Source organism: Saccostrea echinata, unplaced genomic scaffold (assembly GCF_033153115.1).
Source record: "Saccostrea echinata isolate AGI-Se365-2 ecotype Australia unplaced genomic scaffold, CSIRO_AGI_Sech_v1 ptg000009l, whole genome shotgun sequence".
NCBI lineage: Eukaryota > Metazoa > Mollusca > Bivalvia > Ostreida > Ostreidae > Saccostrea > Saccostrea echinata.
Window position 1 is genome coordinate 44,634,619 of NW_026889758.1, and position 26,586 is coordinate 44,661,204.

Genomic DNA, 26,586 nt, shown 5'->3' on the forward strand with positions numbered 1-26,586 from the left:
ATGAGCTTTATGGAATGCATAAAATGAATACATATACAGTGTATCTAAGTATGGTGAGTATTCTACATTTGAACACAGTTTCAATGAACATGTCATATGGTACAATCTTTTCAGATAGCCATATTATGTATCATATTAATACATTCATCATCTAGTTTTCAGTACAACAACCAGTGTATATTGTGTTTAAGTTCATTAAGGTATTGTTTTTCTGTTCACTCATATGAAATTAACTTTAAGCTATCAATTTAATTCACAGCTAAAATACATGTACTCGCATTTTCAGAATAGTTTGACAAATATTCTTTTGACAATTTTTCTAAAGGAGTGATATCCACTTATTGCAATGAGAGTTACCTCTCTTATCAGAGGGTCAATGTACCTTAAAATGGAGTTTATTGGTTTCTCTTTCCAAATTGATTGTAATGATACTAGACATGAATGCATGTATGATAAACCTTGTACATTTAAAATAGTAACAACAATAGCTGTGCTGAGATCAGGAATTACTGACAATGTCTAAGAAAATGATATGCATTTTTTCCTTGTGCTTTAAAGATGTGCATAGAATACAATATTACTCCCATTTACATGTACCACATATATATTACTAACAGGACTAAAAACACTTTGCTTAATTAGCAATGTCAAATTTCTGTAAGATTTATGATAACATAGTACAAAAGGCAATCTTAAATGTTAAATAAAAATTAAATTCTGAAATGTTAAATTACAGCAATTGCAAGTACTAAGCACTAAGATTTAATAGACATATTAGAAATAGCAAAATACACTTGAAAGGTACATATAAAATACAAGTACACTGTATTAAAATATGTACAATATACTTGCATAAATTGAAACATTTGTTTTGATACCATAACTTTGCATGGGTACAAAAAATATAGTGTAAACTAAATCGATTGCAATGCTTATTACATACCTGGTTATACAAAACTACATTTGTACCATGCAACATTTTAGATTTCACTTTTCCAGTGGAGATTTCAAGACTTCTGATCAATTGTTTGTAGCCTACATCCCTTCTTGTACTTTTGGAATTTTTCTGTGATGCTCATGTTGTACTGTGTTTGCCAGTCTCAAACAAGCCTCGCTTAAAGAAGGGTTCATATTCACACAGGTCCTGCTTGGTAGGTTGTTTACACAGAGAAGAGTGAAGTGGACAGCTTGGAGTCTTCAGGAAAATAGAGATTAGGCCCCTCAAGTATAGCTGAAAAAACAACAGATTAATAAACAAGAGGCCCGGGGGCCTTAACGGTCACCTGAGTATAATACAACAATTGAGAGGATCATAGAGTATAAAATCAACTGATAGATGAAGCTTTGCTGCCCAAAAGCAAGAGAAGTAGGAAGATCAGGATCAACAAAATAATTGGTCTAATATTCAGGAACAACTCATAAATTAAGTTCTAATCTGTCCCCCACTCAGCACTTTCACAATGTAGACTATTAACAAACTATTAGTGCTTCTGTACCATCTTTAACGCCATAATATAACCTCTCACATTGACCTGTCTTGATCTTTGAAGAACATTTAATAAGATATTTTTGTCTCATTTTTATTTATCTATTATTTACAGGTCTATCTGATCATTAAAACTAAGAAAGTACTTTTGTATTATAAAATAAAAATTCTAGCATAATTCTCTTATTCTATTAACCTTTCAAATACAGTGATTAATTATCAAAGGTGAATGGAAAAGGGGAATAACTTCTCTCAGTAGAATAAAAATTAATAGAGCCCTGCCCAGGACCTGATTCCTTGACCAAATCAAAATCTGGTAAAAATACCCTTGCTTATAAAAACTTTTACTCAGTTTGCCTCTGATATTCCCAGAAGCAGAGAAGAATTTCACATGTATAATATTCACTACAGATTCAACACAGCCCTACCCTAACACCAGAACCCATGACCCAGGGTCAAGAAATTTACAAATTTGGAAGAGTTACTCTCAGCATCATAACTATGCACTTCAAAGAATTAACACATTTCCACTATATTATCAATAGCCCCCCCCCCCCCCCCCCCCCCCGGTAATGCCAGAACCCCTGACACTGGGATGGGACCACAAGTTTTAAAATTTCTGTTAGAAGCACCCTTATTCATCATAACTATGCAATTTGTTTATCTACTCAACACTAAGGAGTAATTAATTAATTGATTAAAATAAATAAGGACTAATTAATAGAATTAATACATTTTCATTATATTATCAATAGAGCTCCACCCTTACACCAGAACATCTCACACAGGGGCAATGAAACTCAAAATTCTGAATGAATCACTCTTGCTCATCATAGCTATACACTTAGTTTCTTTGCTTTATAAGCAGAAGAGAAAAGAACATTTTCAAAGATATAATGCTTTTTTCACTATATAATCAATAGAGCTCCTACCATCAGAACAGAACTCCTTTCCATCAGAACCCCTGACCCTGGGGCAATATATTTCATAATTTTGGAAGAGGCATCCTTGCCTATCATAATCATGCACTTAGTTTATTAAATAATCTCCAGGGGCAGAGAAGAAGATTTTCAAAGTATTAATGATTTTCATTATATAATCAATAGAGCCCCACCCTAACACCAGAACCCCTGACCCAGGGGCCATGACATTCCTAATTTTGGAAGAGGCATCCTTACTCATCAGAACTATGTACTCAGCTTGTTTAATGCCCAGGAGCAGAGAAGAAGATTGTCAGAGTATTAATGCATTTTCACTATATAATCAATAGAGCCCTACCCTAATACCAGAACCCCTGACCCAGGGGCCATGAAATTCATAATTTTGGAAGAGGCATCCTCCTTACTCATCATAACTATGAACTCAGTTAGTTTGTTTAATACCCATGAGCAGAGAAGATTTTCAAAGTATTATGCATTTTCACTATATACTGTGGAATCATCATTGTTCGTGGGGGACCAATGTTCGTGGATTTCGTGGGTTACCCTTACCCACGAATTTACATCCCCAGGAACGTTTATTATGTAAACATATATATTAATTGAATCTACCGTATAAATGAGTAACCCACGAAATTACGTCCCCTCGAACAAGTAAAATTTTGCTTGTCCACGAACATTGACCCCCTTGAATTAAAATGATTCCACAGTAATCAATAGAGCCCCACCCTAACACCAGAACCCCTGATCCAGGAGCAATGAAATTCACAATTTTGGAAGAGGCATCCTTGCTCATCATAACTATGTACTCAGTTAGTTTGTTTAATAACCAGGAGCAGAGAAGAAGATTTTCAAAGTATTAATGCATTTTCTCTATATAATCAATAGAGCCCCGCCCTAACACCAGAACCCCTGACCCAGGGGCCATGAAATTCATAATTTAGGAAGAGGCATCCTTGCTTATCATAACTTTGTACTCAGTTAGTTTGTTTAATACCCAAGAGCAGAGAAGAAGATTTTCAAAGAATTAATGCATTTTCACTACATAATCAATAGAGCGGCTAGAGCCCCACCCTAACTACAGAACCCCTGACCCAGGGGCCATGAAATTCAAAATTTTGGAAGAGACACATTTGCTCATCAAAACTATGCATTAGTTTGTTTCCTGAATACCCAGGAGCAGAGGAGAAGATTTTTTCAGGAATAATGCTTTTTCACTATATAGTCAACAGAGCCCCGCCCTAGAACCCCTGACCCTGGGGCCATGAATTTCACAATTTAAGTAGAGGGCTCAATGCTTATTACAATCATGCCAACAGTTTGACTGCTTGATGTCCAGGAGTAAAGAAGAAGATTTTTAAAGATTGCATTAATTTTGATGGTTTTGGCCCCACCCCTCAGGCCCCAGGGGGGCAGGGGCCACGAATTTCATAATTTTTGTTTCCCTTAACCCATAGATGCTATATGCCAAAATTGGTTGAAATTGGTTCTCTGGTTCCAGAGAAAAAGCTGAAAATATTCAAAAGTTTACGACCGACGAACGACACACGACAACGGACGAAAACAGATAGCAATAGGTCACCTGGGTGACTCAGGAGACCTAAAAACCTGACCTCTCTATCAAGAAGCTAGCACTAAAACCACTAGGCCACCATGATCAGTCTTTGCCAAAGCAGAAATTGTATGTTAGATCAGTTGATAAAAGGTATCAGTTGCCAAAGCAGAAATTGTATGTAGATAGGTTAGTAAAAGGTATCAGTTGCATGGAATATGATAACCTTTCACATATGAACTTCAAATGAATACAGATATTATAGTATTGAGAACTAAGATGTACCTCTAGCAGTTTTCTCCTCTCTGCTACAACTTTATCAGATCGACTAAACAGTATCTTTCTTGGTGGAAAGGCCAATTGTGAAACCTACAACATTTTACCAATCACGCATATAGAATACAATGTATAAGTTTTCATCTATGTGTTTGAAATCCATAAATACAGGTACATATATGAAGTTTTATAATATTCATTCAAAAGAGACTAATACAGCACAAGTCCTGATAAATTTTTAAAAGAATTTAGGAAATTAAAAGAATATACTTCCAGCCTTTTGCATGTAAAAGATACTGAAATGAAATACTCATAAGATATGAGTACCTGGTATTTTGAAAAGTATTTTCATACCTCGGGAAATTTCTTTTTCATATCCTGATGGAGTTGTCGAAATCTACTGTATCTCCTATATATACTCCAAACATCCTCATCTACTGCAATCTACATGAACAAGGAAAATAAATAAATAATTTGTCTGGTTGTAAGAACAGGTGGAGAGTAAACAGAGACACCACAAGGAATTCAAAACTACATCAGCACTTGAGTTTATTATCACACTTGTATGAGCATGTCTAATTAAAACACAGGTAATTGCAAAGATTTTACCTTTACTTCATACTCATAATGAGTATCTGATCCATATCCATGTAGACGGTAGGTTGGAATGCTAATTCTGATCCGAAATGATTCTAAAAAGCTGCCAGAGTAAGATCCTGTCCCAGTCTAAAACATACAAAGAGTTCTACTGATAATCATCAAAAAAAAAACACTGTACACCTTAAATACTTTTACCCTGGTACATGTTCATTAAAGTACCCCAATTTTGTATTTTCAATTTTTTAATTTTTTTTGGGGGGGGGGGGGGGGGTGTTGTTGTTTTCCTATGGATACTTGATACTTATTTACATACATGTATATGTACTCTGTCGACTACATACCACAGAGCTGGAACTCCTGGCCCTGGAGAGTTGGTCTGTAGAGGATCCATTGGAAGGAGACTATAAAAATTAGAAAATGTTTAGAAATCCACGAAAAGCAAATAACACTTCATACATGTTTAAGTATTTCTACCAGTACAAAATTAATCTGATAGTTTAATAGGGATCCTTCAATTTCTTTTTAATAAAACTCAAATTTATTCACAAATGCATATGTACTACTGTATAGTATGTCACAATGTTAGGTACTGTAAAGCCTCACCATTCCAGAACCATAAGGATTAGAGCGAGTATGCAGAGAGGTCATGGAGGAATGTCTGAAAGATTAAGAAGACTGACAATACATCACTGCTTAATTAAACCAAGAGCCATTAGCATGTTACATTTCAATGTACCTCTGCTAGACAGCAGGTCACAAGAAAACATGACTTTTGCACATTACTTCAGAGAATGTCAAAGTCCACAGATCAAGAAAAACAGCAATTAATTTTTGTTACTGAAAAAATTCTGCTCTTAAGGTTTAAATGTCAAAAGATGTTATAAACCATGTGAAAAAATAGGTACTTGACTGCTTAATTGGTAAATAAAAAATATATTATCCACAAACTGACTTCCACAAATTATGACAATCCCACAATAGTAGATATATTTTTTTTAATTTTCCAGTTAAACTGGGGAGTGCCTATAGCTAAAACTACTTGTTTTACAATGTACATGAGACTAACCTTGACATTTCTTGGTCAGCCTCAAACTTAGCCTTAAGCTGTTTGATTTCTCTGCTGTGCTGTTCCTTCAATTTCTGGATTTCTAAGTCTCTTTCTTGTCTCTCCTTTTCTCGCTCCTGTTTCCGTAAGTTTTCTCTCTGTTTTTTCTCTTCAAACAGCCGTCTTTTAACTTCCTGCTCCACCAAAGCATTGATTCTAAAAATAAATTATTAAATGCAATAAGACTTCTTCTGATTTTTACAGCTTATTCTGTGCAACAATTTATTCATTAAACCAATTAAGACTTCAAGATTAATTTTCAAATATTTCATAACTTAAAAATATATTTTGCACCATCACCCAAAAAAAAATTGAAAACAAAAACTCCCAACTTCATTAACTACTGAACTTCCAGACTTTAATACGAGATTCATTGGTTCAGTAACATGCTAGGATGGTAATTATAATAATGCATAACAATTCTACTAAAAGAATTGGACTCTTTTTATCCCCCAATTCGTCAATGAAGTACAATGTATATGCAGTGGTATTTCTTTAACCACTTAGTCAATGATGACATGCATCAAAATAAATTGTGGTCCCTGTTAAAATTTGAAAACGAAAGCAAACTTATGGCTGGTGATTAAACCACACTTACACATATTCATGCCATCTTATTCTGGAAATCATGAGAAAATGTCAGAAAATATTGAGAAAAAAATGCTTAACATAAACTGAACTGAGCAAATGATCCCTTAGAATGTGTGCAGCACCATCCACAGTACAGTATTGTCTCCAAATATAAAAACTTTTCAAAAAAGGCAGTCCTTATAAAACTATATTTTGTAAAAATTCCAAAAAAAGGATGTTTGGACTTCCCACCAACCTTTCTTGATGCTCTAGTTCCTGAAGTTTGAGTCGTTCAAACTCTATCTTATCAAGCTCAGCATTTCTCTGCTCATCAAACATCTTCCATCTCTCTTCCAGCTCTTGTTCTGTCAGTTCCAGCTTAGCTTTCAGATCTTCCACCTCCTATATAAAACAACCACAAGGTACATGTATATGATTTTATATCAATGTCTTATCATTTTCAAAAGTGGATTTTTTCTGTAACTTTTTGCAATGAATATGGGTCTTAACCAAACATTAAATAGAGAAACATGTACAAGCTAATTTTTCTTAATATGGATCTTATCTGCTGATACTCAATATTGTACAAATATCTGTTATAACAAAAAAAATATCACAAAACATTGGTCAGTTATATTTAAACCTTGTTCCAAATGGTTAATGCTCAACATTTTGTTCATATGACCCCAATACTATTTATTGCACAGTTATAAATGTTCTTATTTAAAGGCAATTTCTGTGCAATTATTCACGGCTCTGTACAGTATGCTTCAAGGTTCATATATTATTGATGAGAACTTTACTTTCCCGTTAAGACTGTTAGACAATGTCACAAAATTATAATTAAATAAAATTCTTATGAACAAAATATATAATACACACATAAATAATCAAATATTTACTTACTTTGAGTTGACACTGTAGAGTTGGATCTTCAGTATCAGTTATGTTTACTTCAGAAGATTTTTGTTTAAGTAATCTAAGACAACAATTCAAGATACATCTTCAAATTTCCTCATAATAAGATGATTAAATGGTAATTTTAATTTCTCAGAAAAGGGCATTAAAAGATCACCATACCTTAGACACATGCATGCACACTTGAAAATCAAGCATTTCAACCTTTTAAATTAGTTGTACTCTTTTTGAATGACAATTTTTCAAAAATATAATTCTGTGGAAATAAATCATAAACAGAACTAAGGAATACCTCTCCCTCTCAGACTTGAGATGACAGAGTTCTTCCTGGAGATTTTCCTCCACCTTAACAACCTTTGCTTTAAGATCCATCACAGCTAGTTCTTGACTTTTTTGGCCTGAAGCCATATTCTCCTGCAGCGACCTTTTTCTTTGCTTAATTTCATCTCCTCTGATATCCTTATCCTCACATAAGCTTTTTAAGCTAGTTTTCAGTTTCTCGACCTCATGTTCTGAATGTGAAATCTCCCTTTTTAATTTGTGTTTAATTTTTTCTCTTTCTTTCAAAGCTGAGTGTAAATGGCACAGATTTTCATCCTTTGACACAACTATATTATCCCTTTTCAAGGCTAATTCACCCAGCACCTGGTCTTTATTCTCCTCAAATTTCTCCATTTCTCTTTCAATTTGGTCCAAAAGCAACTTTTCTTTGTGTGAGGTTATTTCTTCCTCCTCCTTAAGCAGTTCCCTAGCTTTCTCCAGTTCATCTTGTTCAACCAACAATTGGTCTCGTTCCTCATTATCTTGGCACTGATTCAATTTCTTCCTCAACTCCTCCTCATGCTCCCTGAGATCATGCCACGCCTCCTCTATTGTTTGATTGGATCCTGCTATATCTTCCAGAGGGCGCTGCCACCTAGATTTCATCTCTTCTTCTTCTTTCCTGAATTGTTTATTTGCTTCCAAATATGATTCATGCTCCTTTTGATAAAGGTTTTTCAATTCACCATTTTGCTCTAACATTGTATCCCTCTTTGAGTTAAATTCCTCTTGTACTCTGGATAATTCAGCCTGATTTTCTTCTGCCAGTTTTTCACTCTAGAAGAGGGACCAAAAAAAAATCATTTCACTTACTAACACAAAATCAGTTTTGTTTGTTTGTTTTTCCTTTCCTAGGCTTCATAGAGCAAAAAAAGGTGAAAACTTGTCCATCTGGATTTCACTCCTGAGGTACTTAACATGATTCTCAACAACAAAATGGATAACAAAATTTCCAAATAAACTAGAAGGATAACTAATCTAAGTAGATTTGACTTACCTTTGACAACGAGTTTTGTTGTGCTGTGATTTGTGTCTGTAAATCCTGGGAGGCTGTCTGGAATTCCTCTTCTACAGCAGACTCTTCACACACCAGCTGATCTATCTGTTCTTGTTGAGAAGCTGTCTTTTGTCTGCCCGACTCCTGTAACACCTTTATCTCCTATAAAAAAAATCTTCAGGTTAAATCTTTCCAACAGTTTTAAATTAAGCATGAATTTTAACATACTGTAAACCACCTATTATTCACGTCATCTTTTATTCATGATTCGTCAGTTTGAAATCAATCCGCAACACTTAATTAAAGCGATTGAGGAAACATTCTCTACAAATACAAAGCAAAATAAATCGTTCACAGTGATTATTATTTGCGAAACTCGCGGATATTTCTCACACGCGAATAGAAGTTGGTTTACAGTAAAATTAATTGATGGTAGCAAATATTTCAAATGTACACACCAATGATCTTATGGCTAATTATACCTTTTTAAGCTTTTTAATAGATTCCTGAGCTTCTTCTCTCAGCTTTTTCTCCTTCTCATCCAATTCCTTCAGCATTTCATCAATATGGACAGTCTAAAGAATTTTGATTACATATTGTAACTTCATACATTACAAAAAGATTTTTTTTTAAATAATAAACAGCATAAATTTATTTTATTTCAACATAACTTTGTAGAATCCTCCTTTTCAAAATACTAACTTTGTGTTTTTGACTATCCAGTAGTTGTTGCTTTTTCTGCAAAATAGAAAAATGCAAGAAACATGAATAAGTCCACCTAGTGTATACATATATTCACATGTACTAGTAAATGTATATCAAGAACATGGTCATGAAATAAAAGAATCAATGCACTTGTTACAACAGCGCTATTAATAACTTTGTAATTGTACCTTCTGAAGGCTGATTTCTAGTCGCTGTAACTCATACTGCTTCTCTTCCAGATCTCTCTCTAGCTGCGATTGTTTGGACTGGCGTTCTTCCTCAGCCTTACTGTACTTTTTCTCCAGTAAATTAATCTGTAACCTGTATTATACATCAACAAAATATCAGGAGCAGATACAACATTTTCAATGTTTAGATTGCATTCCATAACATTAGCTATGATACTCAATTTTGAGGGGCAAGCTACATAATACATATCTAACCTTTTCTCCTCTATTTTCTGCAGATCTTCATTACGGGCTTGTTCAAGTTCAAATCTGTTCATAAAACAAATCAACAAATAATTGTTTAGTAGTAAGTATCTCATTAAATTAATGTGACATGTAGGAGAAGTGAGAATTACACAGGGAGCTATGGTGTGCTTTTATCAATAATCTTCAACTACTGATCTTGACCTTTAACAAAACAACCTCAAATTCTAGAAGCCTCTTAACTGTGTGCTCTCTTTTAGTTGACATGATTATTTATCTATATCTCAAGATATATGCAAGGAAAAATGTTTATGGAAATATAAATGTTGATTTCATGTTTTATCAATTTTTTATGAAAATCTTCATGTGTTTTTCTCTCACCATTATTTATCTATATAATGAAAATTTATTTTTTTAGGTCAGAAAACCAGAGTTTCTGCATCACCTTTATATGGTGTATGTATGTGTTTCTGCATCACTTTAATATGGTGTATGTATGTAACAGCCAAATCAATAGTTTTGTTTTAACCTTGATCTTTGATCAAGAGACCCCAAAATCAATGGATGTCTTCTAACCATTTTATGTAGTACATGTACAATGCTTGTAAGTTAAGGAGTGTAATATGTAATCAAAGTTACTGAATTACAAAGTTCATATCAATAATCACAACCATTAACCTTACAAATCTATGTTTGTCTTCTATCTCCCTCCAACTATAGAGTAAATACACAGTCTGAAGCATAAAAAATATGACTACTTGTATAACATTAATACAAGTACAATACATGTACTGGTAATGGTTTATCTATCATCTTGCCTTTGACCTTGTTCTTGATATAGTGACCATAAGACCTTTGTGTCAAATAAAAAGTGTTGAAGGATCAATAGACAGGCAGACAAACTGACATAGTAATTGTTTAAGGGCATCAACATCTCAGTGCAGGGACCTTATGAAAAGTCAGAGTAAAGTTTTATTTTTTGGGAAGGATTATGATCAGATATGTTACATGAAACCACTTACCCAACAGACATGAGAGATAGGTTTTCTGTGGATCTGTATAAATCAGACATAGATTTACTCAACAGAGAAGTCCTGGAAAGGCTTAAACCACACTGAAACATAATTTATATTATAAATACACGTACATCATCATGCATATGTAAAACATGTTTATTTTTTATAAAAATTTCCATTCAAAATTCTTTAAAATATAAAATTTATTCAATTAAAATATAAATATTTATTCCTCATGGAGAGAATCAGTGATCTCCTGTTTAAATATCTAAGATTTAATAACTTACATTTTTCAGCTCTGATTTGAGTTTTTCAGCCTCTGCAGGGTTGTTGTATCGGAACATGTTTGTTTTTCCCAGTAAAATCACAGCACCTGTTAATAAAGGCAGTCTACATTTAGTATAAATTTAATTTTGATCATGCAATCTCTAATCATTCAGAGGAATTGTAGGAATTGTAGTAGGCATAAAATCAAGAAAACATAAACACATAATTTTCTGCCTACCTTGTGTTAATTTTGTGGGTTCATTAATCACATTCCCATTAACAGCACAGAGAGCATCATCCACAGGATAGAGAGTTACCTCCCCATCAGTGTTCTCAATCCAGCAGTGATATCTCTCCACATCCACCCCAGCTATCACTGAAACATTGTTAACATACATGTAATCACTGTACAGAAATCATTGATACTATCACTGAAACATTGTTAAGATACTCACTTTACAGAAATCATTGTAACTGTGAATATGGATATTAAAAAAAACAACATCAAAATGAAAATGTGTCAGTTCTTCAGGATGAATAGAAACAAAGAAATGTATATATGTACAGTCAAACTTCATTATCTCGAACTCAATGTGACTGAGGAAAATTACTTTGAGATATCTGAGGATTCAAGGTTAAAATATATAAAAGAAAAAGTAGTTGGGACTTCCAAATCATTTTGGCATATCCATGGTATTCGAGATATTGGTGTTTGAGATATTGAAGTTCAACTGCACATTAGATTAATGTTTAAGTTTTTTGTTGAAAGCATCATCATTGTCCCTTGTGAAAATGACCAAATTGAGCTTAGGAATCAGATGGGTATATTTTGACCAGTTTTTCTCACCTATATCTTGGGAATCCTCAGCGTCCCCTCTTCCTACTGAAGTTCTACCCTCCTGCAATCAAAGTATGGAACTACATGTATGTAAATTGTTCAATAGTTTTTCAATCCATTTAGACATGTACAGTATATTTGTACAATTTTTTTTTTTGAAAAAGGCAAAACATTCTATCATAGGTCCTGAAAGTTGCAAACCTATAGTGAGGGAACTACATGGTATATAAAATATAACTTACTCAAAAATACAATAAATAAAACATCAAAATAAATCAGTCATATGAATTATACATGTACATGTACTTTCCATGCAAGAAAAATGAAATTAAAAACTTGAATACTTGAACTTCTTTTAGATTCAGAAATAAAAATGAAATTTGAAAAAAAAAATCCTTTAAATTTAAATCTTTTAAAAAATGAATTGCTAAAAAACATAACAGTGTAAATTTTCCTGGAAAAATTACTTACAAAATTGAATTTTTGTCCTACAAATCATTCAAACATATTGTATCTATGACATAGATTCAAATAAACTGAAATTCTCCAAATCTTAAATTCTTTATCCATTGTATATAAACAGTTTTAAAAGATACATGTATTTAAAATTACAGAAATTTTACACTTTCAGGTCCTTACTTAATGACAATGATATAAGTTTGTACATTTCAATCTGACCTACTTTCAGATGGTACAACATGATCCCTGTGCTAAGTATATCATCATCTATTCCAATCAGGTGAGGCAATTTAGAGTCCAGGACTACACCCATCCCCTCTCTTCTAACTGCTACATTCTGATCCTGTAGAAATAAACCAACTCCTTCATATATTTGGTTTCTCATCATGAAAAATGTTGCATGGAATGTAATGTTATCAATCAAGATAAAAAGTATCAGTGTATAAGTAGGATATACATGTAAATAAAATTGAAACTAAGTGAGTCAATTTACTACAGCTAAACTAAACATCTGTTACAAGAGTATATTTACTACCAATTAACATGATTAATTGTTACATATACATCTCAACATATGTGTACACAATGAATTCTTTCATCTATAGTAAGAAAGAGACGATACTCTAGTGTGTTTCTAACAATTATCATTTGGATAAACTGTTAATTGCAGAAACTCCTGGATTAAAATTAGGTCCTGACCTTGAGTATTTTGGCTGCTTCATTCCATTTTCCTGCCCATTCCTCTGTTAAGACTTTGACCCGAGCCTCATTCTCATGTAATTTTTCTTGCACTTTAGGAGTGGAAATGCTATCCTGTAGCAACAATAAATTATTCATGGATTTTCAAAACTGAATGACTCTGTTTCAAAACGCAACATTTCAAATATTTTAGTATTTTGTACAGATGCTTGTCTCAAATCATATCACAGGAAAAACTGACGATTTAGAAACATTGATGCATATCTCATCATGTCAGTGTTTCCATATTTTCTTATTTGAAAGAAACTCTAGAAGATTTTTACTGTTTCCACTCACTTTTCATAATAAAATTGTCAATTGTATCTGTACTAATTGTATTTCAGAAAACACTCTTAAAGTGTTTTCTGCATAGTGTACAAAACTTGAAAGATTTTAAGTATTGCAGTATATTGGAAACATAAATTAAAGAGAAAATACAAATGTAAACTCTACAGTACGTACAATATTTCCGCCCATCATAGCCTTCAGTCTGGCTATCTCTTCCCTCAGCTCCCTGATAAGACGAACATTGGGATCCTACAAAATAGTGAATGAATACAAGCTACAAAACAGTCTGAATTGCAAAATAATATCAATAATAAAATCTGTGTTTAATTCCATTTCAAAAAATGTTTGAAATGAATGAAATGAGACAAAAAAATTGGATTCAACAAAGACTTTATTTTCCCTCACTTCATTCACTGTGGGTCTGTTAATAATGTTCTTTGCTCTGTTGGCGTATCTTAATGTGCTTAAAGTCTCGGCATAATTGACATCTGCTGGTGATATTGCTGGAACACATACTGCCATTTTAGTATAAGGTACATCTTCAAAAATGCCATTCAATCTCCATAGCTTCCCTAAAGATGTAATCTACAACATGTACTTACTTGCGATCATGATAGTTCTGGAGTTACCTCCCAAACTGTCCTTTAAGAGCCATGTAAGAACAGAGTCCCTGTAAGGGATGAAGGTTTTCTTCTCATGCTTGTGTGTTGAGATGTCAGCTGAAACAATTGTAACATCCACTAATTACTCAAAATGTATATGCACAGTGTATATACCCATTTTTTTTTATATACATGCAACTTCCTGTGTGAAGAAATAAGTTACTCTTTAAGAGAAATCCTTAACCTCTAATACATGATTTAATAGTTTCATGCTTACTCCAGAAGAGAAATCTACAAAGAGTCTGATAGAAAAGAATAGAGTCTCTAAAAACGCTACCTAATACTGAGATAACAGATCCCAGCGTTACTAGAGACTTGTTGATGCTCGCTCCTTCCTTCAGTCTCTGGCCTGTCGCCCCTGATGCATCTGCTCTCTCACTGAAAATGTGTCAACAATGACTTATTCCTCATTTAATCATCATAGTGAACAAAGTAAAAATTCAACTGTAAATCCCATACCACATCAGGAAATTTATCATTTATGGAATTTTAATCTTTATTACCCTGCATTCATAATGAAATTTTTACAAATTTGCTGGTTTTGGAAAGTGAAAACTATTTAAGATTTGTGCAAGAAGAGTCATGTGAAAAAGGAGGGAATGAAGACAAGACACTCCAAACACACACCTGCCAGCCAGATCCACCAAGTGTATCTTACTGCTCATCTCGCAGGGCATGTCATCACTAAACTTGGCCTACAGACCAACAGAAGGCATGCTCATAAAGTTCAGTGGTGAGAAAATACTAATACATGTACCAGTATACAGAATGTTAAGGTAAACAGGTCCTACCGGTATATACTGTAGATTCCTAATATGTTAATATTCAAGACTAATACGTCCTTATTTCAATAGAATGTTCATGTATCAAATTGAGAAAATGTTTTGTGAAGACACCTAGAGATGATTCTTTTCAGAATCGTGAACAGTAAGTGAATAATAAATGTCTTCCATATCAATGGGAATCTACAGCAACCTAAAGATGATTAATACAAGGAAAAATCTCAATTGTTCTTATATATTAGATAGTGCAATTAGCATGCAAATATACAAATTTTCTACAGCAAAGAAATAATTATTGTTACTTTATATCTGCTTTTTTTCTGACTTCATAACCACTTAACAATTCACCTGAGTGAAGACGATGGTAAAGATAGCATGTGATCGACTGCTAACATCATTCATGTTGGTAGAGGCTGTTGTCCTGTCAAAAATGATAATGAAAGAAAAAATCAATTTCTTTAATGGTACACTAAAAAATTGAACACCGATTGTTTTTAAAAATTAACTACATATTTTATTACTTTTCCTGACAATAACTTTGATATATCTGAATACAAACCTTATAGAATTTCCCCTGTCCATTAAGTCCTTTATATCAGAGAAGTCACTGACCACATGCTTGGACAAATCTACATGTACAGGACAATTTTTGAAATTTATATGATTTTTATGTTCAGTGTGACAAAGATTAATAGGAAATCAGTCAATTTTAATTAAGTTGAAATCAGCTTTACATTTATGTGTTCTATAGTACACCAATTATGTGTCAACCCTGACCTTGAACATATGGTCCTTCTATTGGGTGCTCTCGTACTCTAAGGTTGTGCATTGCTTTATTTGGGGACTGCTGCTTTAACAGGTCTCTCACTTTCTCATTGTAGATTTCAAGGTAACTAGTGTATATAACAACGAAAACATCTGGTCAACTATTTACAAAAAAGACTTCTTCAACAATATATATACAGGTGAATATGAATGAAATTTACTGCAAGTTTTGCCATGATCACATCAACCTTCTACAGAATTCAGTACATGTAAACAGTGATGACTCATTCATGTTGTAAATATTAATTCATTTCAAGTTATTGCAAAATAATAAACCTAAACCTATAACCTTGTATCCAAGTGACCTTTTCATCAGCGTGATATGTATAGTGTCTACTTGACAATACATGTTAGCACCTTTCTAACAGCACATGTTAGCACCTACCTGACCTCTGTTCTGTAATTCGTATCTTCATCTGTCATTTTTGAAAACAGATTCTCACAAATCCTAGGAATTAATCCCTGGTCTCCCTGCAATACACAGATTTATAATATACATCTTGTATATACACTAGAACTTTTTAAGGTAATTTTTGCACATATACAACAACTTTACAAAGTTTATACACCTCATCATGAAATGGAAGTATGATAAAATTACAAATTTTAAAGTTGACTTCATTACATATTGTAAAAAAAAATATGTCCACTCCTGCATCTCAGGTTGAATCTTTTAAAACTTACGGGATTTCCCATCATTGTATAGCTTTTTCCAGAGCCAGTCTGTCCATAGGCAAACACGCAAGCATTGTAACCATCATAAGCAGAGGTTACAACATCAACGCCAAGGCATTTGAACACCTGTTTGTTAGAATTTATAAAAGTTACTTCACTTAAGGCAGGTAAATTAAATGAAAGCAAAATATACTGCTTTAAAATTTCAGTCATTCTAGGGGAAAAAAAACACTGACAAGTTTTGGTATTAATATAAGTGTATATGGTTCTTTTTGGGATATGGTAATGGCTTTAAGTCATGTGCTGCTTGGAATCATTTTGAACACAGAATAGTTTCATGGATGGCTTCATGTGTAGTATAAATATTACCTGTTCCTGTGAAGCAAAATGTGGATCGGTTCGAAGGACGGACCAAAAGGAAAAGTCAAAAGTAAATTCCTTGTGTCTCATGAGCTCTCTACCAGAGTCACCCTCCTGTAAGTGTTCTGGGATCTGGAGGATATAAAAAATGGAATTGTAAACTTATTCAGCTATAGAATACAAGAGATATTCAGATCTATACAATGTGATATATAAACACAGCATAAATATAGGAATTAGGTATCTGCCATTTGTAATCCTCTATGCTAGATTCATAATTCTTACCTTCTAACATGATATAAATAAACACGGAAAATGAAACCAACAAGAAGTGAACGATAAAACTTAAATAGAAAAGTTTTGCTGTCATGGCTGTGGTATATGGATTAACACAGTTAACAGCAAAAATTCCTTATAATGAGGTAACAAATAAGGAAAAATAGTTCCCTTAACACATTTAACTTCCTTGCGTCCATTGAATATCTCTGAGAGATTAAGATGATTACCTTAACATTTTTTAGATGGTCTTACTATGCTTACTGACATTACTTTATCTTCACAATAAAAAACAAGTATTTTAGTTTGACTCAAATTAAACTTTATCAATTCAATGTTACAGTTTCAAAAATATTAAAAGTCTTTTGTATTAGTGAAGGTGGTCATCAGTTAGTTTTCAATTAACACTGATTAAAGTTTAACCCCTTTTCTGCAATGTTTTTCTGTGAATTTAATCCATTTAAAATAACGATGACGATTTATTAATTTAATGTTTGATAATCAAACCGTTCTTTGATGTTGCATGTTGTCATTTAAAAAATGATGTGTTTACCTTAAGATTAGTGATGGTGGTTTTCCTCCCATCCATTTGGATGATGAATTTGCTGTCGAGATCATGTTCCCTTTAACAAGAGTGAAAATGAATTTAGCTTATAAAACTTGCAATTCATCCATTTTTTTCAGAGTTTACAACATAATCCTCACAGAGTTAATCTTGGGGGAAAATGTAGCATACATCAGGAACAATAATTTCCTTACCTTTGGTTTATTGGGCGAACTCTAACAGCAACTTTTACTGATGTCATCTTGTTAATTTCCTTTCAACATGTTTGTCATCAATATATTTTACATTTCCACAACATTTTCGACCGATTTCTGTGTTTGCAGTTTGGTGGATGAAATCATTATTGATTTTAAGGTTACTTCCCTTTTCGTCGTATTTCGATCCCGACATAAATTCTCTCTAACCTCTGATCCACTACTTGACACAAAATAGAATAAGTTGAAATATGCTCTGGATTATGTAATTTGTAATTAATTCAAGTATTTTAAACATTATATTTGTCCAAGATAGAGTAAAGTAATTGAAAACTTTATTTGCATGTATTTTTTGTATTTGAGTAAGCAAGCGTGATTTTCTTCATCAGTACTTTGTTGTCTTTGAAGATTTTTCCCATGTAAAAAAAATACTCACCCTATGTTAAAATTGAGCTAAATAATTCTAAGTCATACAATTTTCTCAAAGTCCAAAAAACATTTTTCATCAGTGTATTGAGGGTCCTTAAACGTTTTAGGAGACATGACACAACTAGCAAAACCATATGGAATCACAATAAACTATATTATAAACTTTCGTATGTAAGTTAGAGTCAAAAACAAAAATAATAGGCAGTTTTTCAAGGAATTAAAAAAAATAATGCCCTTTCAGTGATGGAACTCCTTGTCTATACAGTCAATAATAATTAAAATATTTTAAACCTCGGGGCTATTTTATTTGAAAACAAAAACAAAACAAAACAAAAGATTTCAATGACACTACTAAAAGTATATTAAAAAAAACTGTAACAATCTGAAAAATTTTATTCAATAGACTAGCTCAAAAAAAGGAACATACAAAAATATGAAATATAAATATAAACAATGAACTCAAAAGGATAGATATGTACATGTACCATATCCCAATTATGCATACCGGTACTTTACAGTAGTATGTTAAAGAAAATCTTTGTTCAATATATATAAACATGCATTTTGATTTGGCAGATAGAGACCATTTCCCAAAACATTGAAAATACTTCCTTTCTTTGACGTGACATTAATGCATATCATTAGTCAATACGATACAGAGCCATTGGTTGTCCTTATAGTGTCATGTGACTTTGTGCTTCCTTAACTGGTTATAACGAATACACAGGTGAAGAGCAGCAATTATTAATCCTGTCATGTAACCAAGCAAGGTTCCCACCATGCATGTTATTGGCCACTCCTGTAAAATATGAAGATGAAAGGGTTCAACCCTACACCTGTCATTTATGGTGGTACTTGTAACTATTTTGTAGTTTTGTATTATTTCCAAACTTTTGTCTGATATTAATGATGACATTAGTATATCACTCTTACTAACATTATTAAAATTAAACTTTGGGACTAAGATGGACAGTGGCAATCATTAAAAATTAAAGCTTTTGCAATATACAATGTAAATTCTTTGTATATAAGACATATCTTATAATTAAATGTACCTGCCAATCTCTGTCCCAGTCTAGAGGTATAGGAAATGCTCCAAGCCAAGCTCCAATAATAGAAGACACAGCTGTGATTTGTACAACCGACTCTGGTCCTAGGTCTGCACTGGAAAGACAGGAAGAGTGCAACGGTTGAATGTTTAAATACTAAAACTTCACCACAAAATTTAAATCAACTTTTTGCATGAGACTTAACAATGTTTAAAAGAAAACTAGTGATAAATGACAGGTATGTGTGAGCTCTTAAAATTAAACCCCCTCCCCCTTGATCTTTTATAAATAACATAAAGTATCATGGTTCATTACAAATGTTGTTTCCACTAACTCATGTCATTAACTTTGTAGCATTTACACTGAAAAATAAAGTAATCAATCAGGAAAACTCAGTGATTTTGTTGTACATGATTAAAAAGGTTTACATGGTTTATTTTTTTTTTTGCCATAAGTATTTTCATGACCTTGTTCAAATTTAAAGGTGACAAAAATTGCAATTTAAAATTGCAGCACCTTATTTTACTTCAGTTACTAGTAATATAAGTTAAACAAGATGTGTTTGTGAAACACTGATGCCCCCGTATGGCATCTTATGGCAAAGGTTAAAGTTTCTCAAATGCAAGTCAAAATCCAGGCCAAAAGATAAAAAATGTTGGTACCCAAAGAAAGGTCTTGTCTCGAGGAATATACCTGTGAAATTTGAAAGCCCTAGCTGCAACTGTTCAAAAGTTATGGTGAAGGTTAAAGTTTTTTAAAAGTAAGTAAAATGTCAAGGTCAAGGTCAAAATGGTTGGTATCCAAAGGAAGGTCTTGTCACAAGGATTACATATGTGAAGTATGAAAGCCCTAGCTCCAACTGTTCAAAAGTTATGGCCAAGGTTAAAGTTTTTCAAAAGTATGTCAAACTCCTAGGTCAAGGTGAAAGGGTCAAAGAAGGTGATATCCAGAGGAAGGTTTTGTCACAAGGAATACACATGTGAAGTTTGAAACCCCAAGCACCAACTGTACAAAAGTTATGGCCAAGGTTAAATTTTTTCAAAAGTAGGTCAAACTCCAAGGTCAAGGTCAAAAGGTCAAAGTTTTTGGTATCCAAAGGAAGGCCTTGTCACAAAGAATACACATGTGAAGTTTGAAACCCCAATCTCCAATTGATCAGGAGTTATGGCCAAGGTTAAAGTCTCATAAAATTTTGCAAAAGTGGGTCAAACTCCAAGGTCAAGGTCAAAAGGTCAAATATGATGGTACCCAAAGAAAGGTCTTGTCACAAGGAATACACATGTGAAAATTGAAAGTCATAGCTCCAACCAATCAAAAGTTATGGGCAAGGTTAAATTTGACAACAGACAGACAGACAAACAGACAGGACAAAAACATTATACCCATGGGATCTTTCGATCTAGGGGCATAAAAATTAATTAGATGTGTCATTAAAAATCCATATTTTTTGTAGGCACTTCCATTCTGTGTGATACTGTGTAGTGTAATAATACAAAAATTGAAAAGTATTTATGCAATCAATCTTTCCTTGCCTATTTAGTGAGAAGACTTTAATCCAGCTGGACACATTAAGCCCCAGTAAACAAAGGCCTGGGAAGACTGCCATGCTAGCTAGCAGAGCTCCAAAGTGAAAGGTCTGGGAAATGGACCTGAAAAAAAAAATGTGTGCACAAGTTACACAAAATAATAAATAAAGTCTTTTTTTTTTAAATTATGCCATAAATGGAAATTCATAAAGCAGATGTAGTACTTATGCTTCGTAATTTTCAGAGTCACCAAAATGTAAAACTGAAGATTTTATAGGCTGAAAAGTTTAAAGTAAATACTCAGAGCCTTACTCAAAAAATGGTGCTCCATAGAGAACAGCTATCACATGGAAGAAGCAAGCTGCTAGCACATAAAAGCATGCTCCTTTTAAAGCTGCACGAACCTGAAATAACAATGATCATTTACTCATGAGTAATGGGTGTACATACGATAGTAAAAAAATTTAATAACAAACAAGCATTCAGTGCATGTGACTCTTTGCTATAAAAGTTCATTTTTGTTCCCTACTTTTGCAAAGCATGGAGACATTAAATCTTATTCATCTGTCTGTGATCTGTCTTTCATTCATAAAAAAATTTTTAACCATGGTTATAACTTCTGAATGAAAGAAGAGAGGGTTTTCATATTTCACATGTTCATTACCCATGACTAGACCTTTTATAACATACTATGATTTTTGACCTCATGACCTTGACCTATATGCTTTACCTACATTTCAAAAATTTTACTTGGTAATATCTTCTGAATGAGAGAAAATATAGCTTTCATATTTCATATGTGCATTACCCATAACAGGTCTTTTCTGAACAAAATATATTTTTTGACCTCATGACCTTGACCTTTGACCAACTTTTCAAAAATGTTATTACTTTTCATTGAGAAGTTGGGGCTTGACCTTGACCTCCTGATCTTGAAGTTTGATCTACTGATAAAAAATTTTAACTTAAGCTGTAATATTTGCATCAGAACTTAAGAGACAAGGCTTTCATATTTTTTTCAAATGTGGATTACCTGTGATAAGACCTTTCCAAATGTACAATGATTCTTGAGCTCATGACCTAGACCTCCAAGTTTGACTTTCTAAAACTTTATTTTAGACCCGAAACTTTTCCACAAGAACATATTTCTTCAAAATATATAACTTCTAGCATGATGTACAGACAATACAGTTACAATATGGCACAGGTCTAAGACTCTGAAAGCGGGGGATCACAATTCCCTGAATTTGCTAGTTTATCATTTTAACCAAGAGTCACTGAACTGTGCACAATGGATTAAGATTCAAACTCAGGACCTCCCAGAATTCTAGAAAAGTGCTCTACTAAATGTGCTCTCTGACCTCCTGGCTGCTAAACATTTACTGTGTAATTTCTGAATTTGTTCATTTTCTTTGGCTCAGAAAAAATCTCAAATAAGAAGAATTCCCTTATCTTTTGTATTGAATATTAAAGACGATTAAATCGAATAACAAAAATAACAGTACAGAAACAAATAAACTTATTACATAAATATCCAATATACTTACTCTATACGACACTGACTTCTTGACAAAGTTACTTTTTTGTGAAATATACAATCCTATCAAAAAGTTAGAGCACAAAATGACACCAATCAGAATTTCAGATGACAGCAAAGTGTATGATACAATATCTAAAACAGTCTTTGTATTCCATGGAAGAAAAATAAGCAATGAAAGTAATACGACCTGATATATATTTGATCGTATCGTAAAATAATAAACGTCTTTAGACGGGAGACGTGTGTTCATGGGCGCAGACATACTGTACAATATTTCTACCTCCCCAATAGAAGAGCTTTAATGTTTATAAACATAGTGTCATTTCCTCTGTACTGCATCATGTTAGGACATGAGAAAGACAGCATCTGTTTTTAAATTAACAGCGATCTTTGTGATTTTAAGTTGAAAGCAACTATCCTCGACTTTGAATACATGATATTTGTGGTGACGGTGTGAACAACGTTGTCTTAATATTGGACACGCCCCTATTGACAGATAGGCGCCCATGACATGAAACGGGAGCTTCAATAAGGAAATGTCACTACAGAAAACAGTTGTAATGAGTACGCGTGCAGAGAAAAACTCAGCAAATTTTCTTAACCTACCGCATGAATTACAGGCATTAGTTTTCTCTTATTTACCAATGAAAGATATTTTCTCTGCATGTCTAGTCTGCAAGCAGTGGAATTCTGTAATCATGGATACAGAATTCATATGGAAGACCAAATGCAATACACTTCAAGAGTTACAACTAAGAGTTATAGATGACAAAGCAAAGGGCCATAGCTGGAAGGTATGATCATGCACTGTACTCAAATGATTGCCTTATGGACATTTTTACCATTCAGGCAATGATGTTCCAGAGTATTAAATATTTATAACACATACTTATAGCTTCAAATACTGTATATATACTTTTTTTCCACAGGGTCATCAATACTCTGAATCGCAATATCTGTGGGTAGAAAATTGTGCAGATTTCTTGGATTGCCATTGTTTTCTTAATTAAATGCATTTTAAGTGTGACAAATACCATGAAAAATTTTGTGACTGTGTACAAAGTGTAAATTAATGCCACATGCAAAATGTATGTCTACAGGAGATTACTAACAAATGTACCTTTGATACATTTTTAAATTGTTTTTTTTATTCTCTATCTTGATTTATCTTTAACATGCATTCCATTACAGGAAACCTTTAAAATGAATTATGGGAGGAATGGAGTTAAGAGGATGTGGCAGCTTGGATACTTCAGCAACCCCGCATCCTATGATGATCTGCCTCAAGGGATGTTCAGCAACATGGACGTGGATTCATGGGCTGATATTTTCCAGCTAGAATTGGAAAGATCATAACAACTATTTCTCATTGGCATATAAAAATGATTTTATAATATAGATTACTTTTAAAGAATGAATATCTGTTGTGGTTTTAGAGCATTTGTTTCTAATAAGTTCTGATTTTAAAGTGAATTATGACTTTGAATAGTGCTGGGACATTTAGATCATATCAACATGGTTTTTGATATATACATGTACTGCAGCAATAAGGCCATTTCTTTTTATCTAGAGATAATGGAAATTTTATATGTGTTATTTTATCTTTGTTTGGATTGTTTAAGCTAGATAAATCCTTTCAAACATTTAGTTGATATTTCTTTTTTATTTGAATAACAAATTATGTGTAAACTATTTAGAAAGCCCCTATTACAATCCTTTTTCATGCATTTTTATCTAAGCTTATGCAGTGGCAGCACTGAAACATAATTGGTGAGAATTAATCAACTGTCTCCAAATCTTTTAACCTTGACCTTCCAAATGACCTTTGAATTTACTATTTATTGTATATAAAACTTGGTTTTAAAGGAACTATTCAAGATATTTTCATCAAACTTCATACAAATTTTCATGCTGCATTACTGTCCTATGGATGTATTTATTGTTGTTAATATATTTTTTTTAATTGAATAACTGAAACGACTCATCAATGAACTAGAAAGCCTCTATTAGACGTCCCTTTTCATGCTTATTTTTATACTGTTACAATGTGTTTCAGAGCAAAGACCCCCCCCCCCAAAAAAATAATAGAATCATCAGCACATATTAATTAAGAAAACATAGAAAAATGTGATCATGATCCAATATTTTAGTTATCACAGTTAATCAACGAAAAGATATCAAATGAATTGGTGTTATCTTCAACTGTTTAGAAATCTTGAATTCTGAATCATTGCACAGCTGGGGAAAAAGGAGTCAAAAGGACATCCTGATGAAGACTGGTTAATACCAGACTGAGTTATCTGCTCTTTAATAATGAATCATGAATTCAGTTGCTAACCTATCAAGAAGTAATGTCATGATTGTAATCACAATCTTCCTTAAAGTACACATGTACAGTCTGAGATTTACTGATTTACTATGGAATCATCATTGTTCCTGGATTTCTTGGGTCACCCTTAAATTGCCCTCACAAACTTCGAAGTATTGATTCATTAAATCCTGTGAATATACGAGTTATGCTTAAAATTATGTCCCTGCAAACCAATAAAATTCTGGTCGCTTATTGCCGAACATTGCAACAGTACTATATGAAAATCATCAAATCAATTATTACTCTCAAAAAATTAATTAAGACGTGCATCGCAATTAATTTTTTGAGAGAACGATTGATTTTTATATGCCTATCAACTGCATCAAGGTGCAGTTATAGAATTAGTGATATCTTCAAATAATTCAAGGTATCTTCTCAATTATTGGAGTTTGTTAATTTGTTGCTCCATATTTGTGCACTCTTTATATTAGTGCTTTATTCTACTTTTATTGTAATCACCCTTTTTGCAAGAGCTTAGACCCAATAATCTGCCTTTACATAATAAATATTTCTGGTGTCATATTTGTTTTGATTTTCAGTATGGGTCTATAATTCATATCTGAATAACATAGTTTGTGCAGTTTAGTCCATTTGTGAAATTTGCGGTTGATATATCAATTAAAGATTAAGAAAAAAAATACATAACTGAGAAATAGTAGAATTTCCTTTACAATTACACATAAATAATTAAAGAAAATGGCAAAAATTCAAAGTGGATGAATTGAAGGACTAAATTATAAATTAATTTCAAGCTGCATTAAATGTATGGAGATAAACAATATTCAAGCTCAAAAGTCCTCCATGACACCTAATCCCACCTCTGATGTTTCAGAGGTCCGTGTTTGCTCTGCAAAATTTGTACTGTTTAATGGACTTTTGAGCTTGAATACTGTTCGTTATCTCCTTTAACATTAGTTACCTTAAGACAGTGTTAACTCACATAATAAAAACTCAAGTTTTTGCATGACAAAGTTTATTTTGATATGTATCATAAATTTTAACTGAGAACTAATCATCATGTATCATAATGAAAAAAAACATTTCACAATCAATATTATCACTTTTCATGGTTATCAGAAAGGAAAAATGAGAGGAAAAAAAAGAGAACCTCTAGGAAACCCATGTCTACTACACAGTGTATTCAGGTGCATAAGATGCATCAATGTTAGAATGTACAAACCATATCATTAAAAACATCCAGTACTTTTAACACAAAAAATGAAAATACATAGTTTCATATAAAAGATTAAAATCAATTGTATCAGACCAAGATAGACATAGTCGCATCTTCATGTTATTGTATCATAATGAAAAAGAATTACAAATGCAAAATCGTTCATGTTTTTTTAAAAGAGAAAAGCAAGAAAAAAAGAAAGAAAAACTAGAAAACTTATGTCTCTACTACAAAGTAGATATTTTACAATTATATCACTTTTCATGTTTTTTTTTCAAAAATGAAAAACTAGGGGGAAAAAAGTAGAAAACCTATGTCCTCACTACAAAAATAGACATTTTATATCACTTTTCATGTTTTTCAGAAAGGAAAAACCAGAAAAAAATAAGGAAACTGTAGAAAACCTACATCTTTACTAGAAAGTGGACATTTTACATCATTCTTTTCAGAAAGCAAAAATTCAGAAAAAAAAACTCTAGAAGACCTACGTCTTTACTTCAAAGTGGACATTTAACATCACTTTTATATTTTTTGGAAAGGAAAAACTAAGAGAAAAAAAAGGAACTCTAGAAAACCTATTTCAACTGTGAAGTGGACATTCAATATCACTTCTTATGCTTCCAGAGAGTAAAAACTAGAGAAAAACACTAGAA

General features: G+C 32.8%; 3 protein-coding genes across 3 annotated transcripts; 1 reads left to right on the plus strand and 2 right to left on the minus strand.

Annotated features, from left to right (window-relative positions):
- Positions 1-782: 782 nt before the first annotated feature.
- Positions 783-17,938, minus strand: LOC133182661 (kinesin-like protein KIF16B). The gene is made up of 34 exons (XM_061317515.1): positions 17,845-17,938; positions 17,639-17,708; positions 16,819-16,941; positions 16,459-16,575; positions 16,160-16,245; positions 15,727-15,842; positions 15,509-15,578; positions 15,298-15,370; positions 14,795-14,862; positions 14,445-14,545; positions 14,108-14,224; positions 13,911-14,008; positions 13,680-13,754; positions 13,179-13,292; positions 12,703-12,822; positions 12,030-12,081; positions 11,421-11,558; positions 11,203-11,288; positions 10,922-11,013; positions 9,912-9,965; positions 9,657-9,789; positions 9,466-9,501; positions 9,246-9,338; positions 8,764-8,925; positions 7,738-8,543; positions 7,434-7,506; positions 6,784-6,929; positions 5,919-6,113; positions 5,456-5,510; positions 5,194-5,253; positions 4,862-4,978; positions 4,607-4,696; positions 4,262-4,345; positions 783-1,231 (listed from the first exon to the last, which is right to left on the minus strand). The coding sequence occupies exons 1-34, from the start codon at positions 17,889-17,891 to the stop codon at positions 1,076-1,078; spliced, it is 4,023 nt and encodes a 1,340-aa protein (XP_061173499.1). The 5' UTR covers positions 17,892-17,938; the 3' UTR covers positions 783-1,075.
- A 739-nt stretch (positions 17,939-18,677) lies between these two features.
- On the minus strand, positions 18,678-22,668 carry LOC133183787 (phosphatidylinositol-glycan biosynthesis class F protein-like). The gene is made up of 5 exons (XM_061318694.1): positions 22,396-22,668; positions 21,161-21,252; positions 20,855-20,971; positions 19,329-19,437; positions 18,678-19,072 (listed from the first exon to the last, which is right to left on the minus strand). Exons 1-5 carry the CDS (start codon positions 22,648-22,650, stop codon positions 18,956-18,958), a joined length of 690 nt encoding a protein of 229 aa, XP_061174678.1. The 5' UTR covers positions 22,651-22,668; the 3' UTR covers positions 18,678-18,955.
- A 44-nt stretch (positions 22,669-22,712) lies between these two features.
- On the plus strand, positions 22,713-24,035 carry LOC133183788 (F-box only protein 48-like). The gene is made up of 2 exons (XM_061318695.1): positions 22,713-23,182; positions 23,580-24,035. Exons 1-2 carry the CDS (start codon positions 22,925-22,927, stop codon positions 23,742-23,744), a joined length of 423 nt encoding a protein of 140 aa, XP_061174679.1. The 5' UTR covers positions 22,713-22,924; the 3' UTR covers positions 23,745-24,035.
- The last annotated feature ends 2,551 nt before the right edge of the window (positions 24,036-26,586 follow it).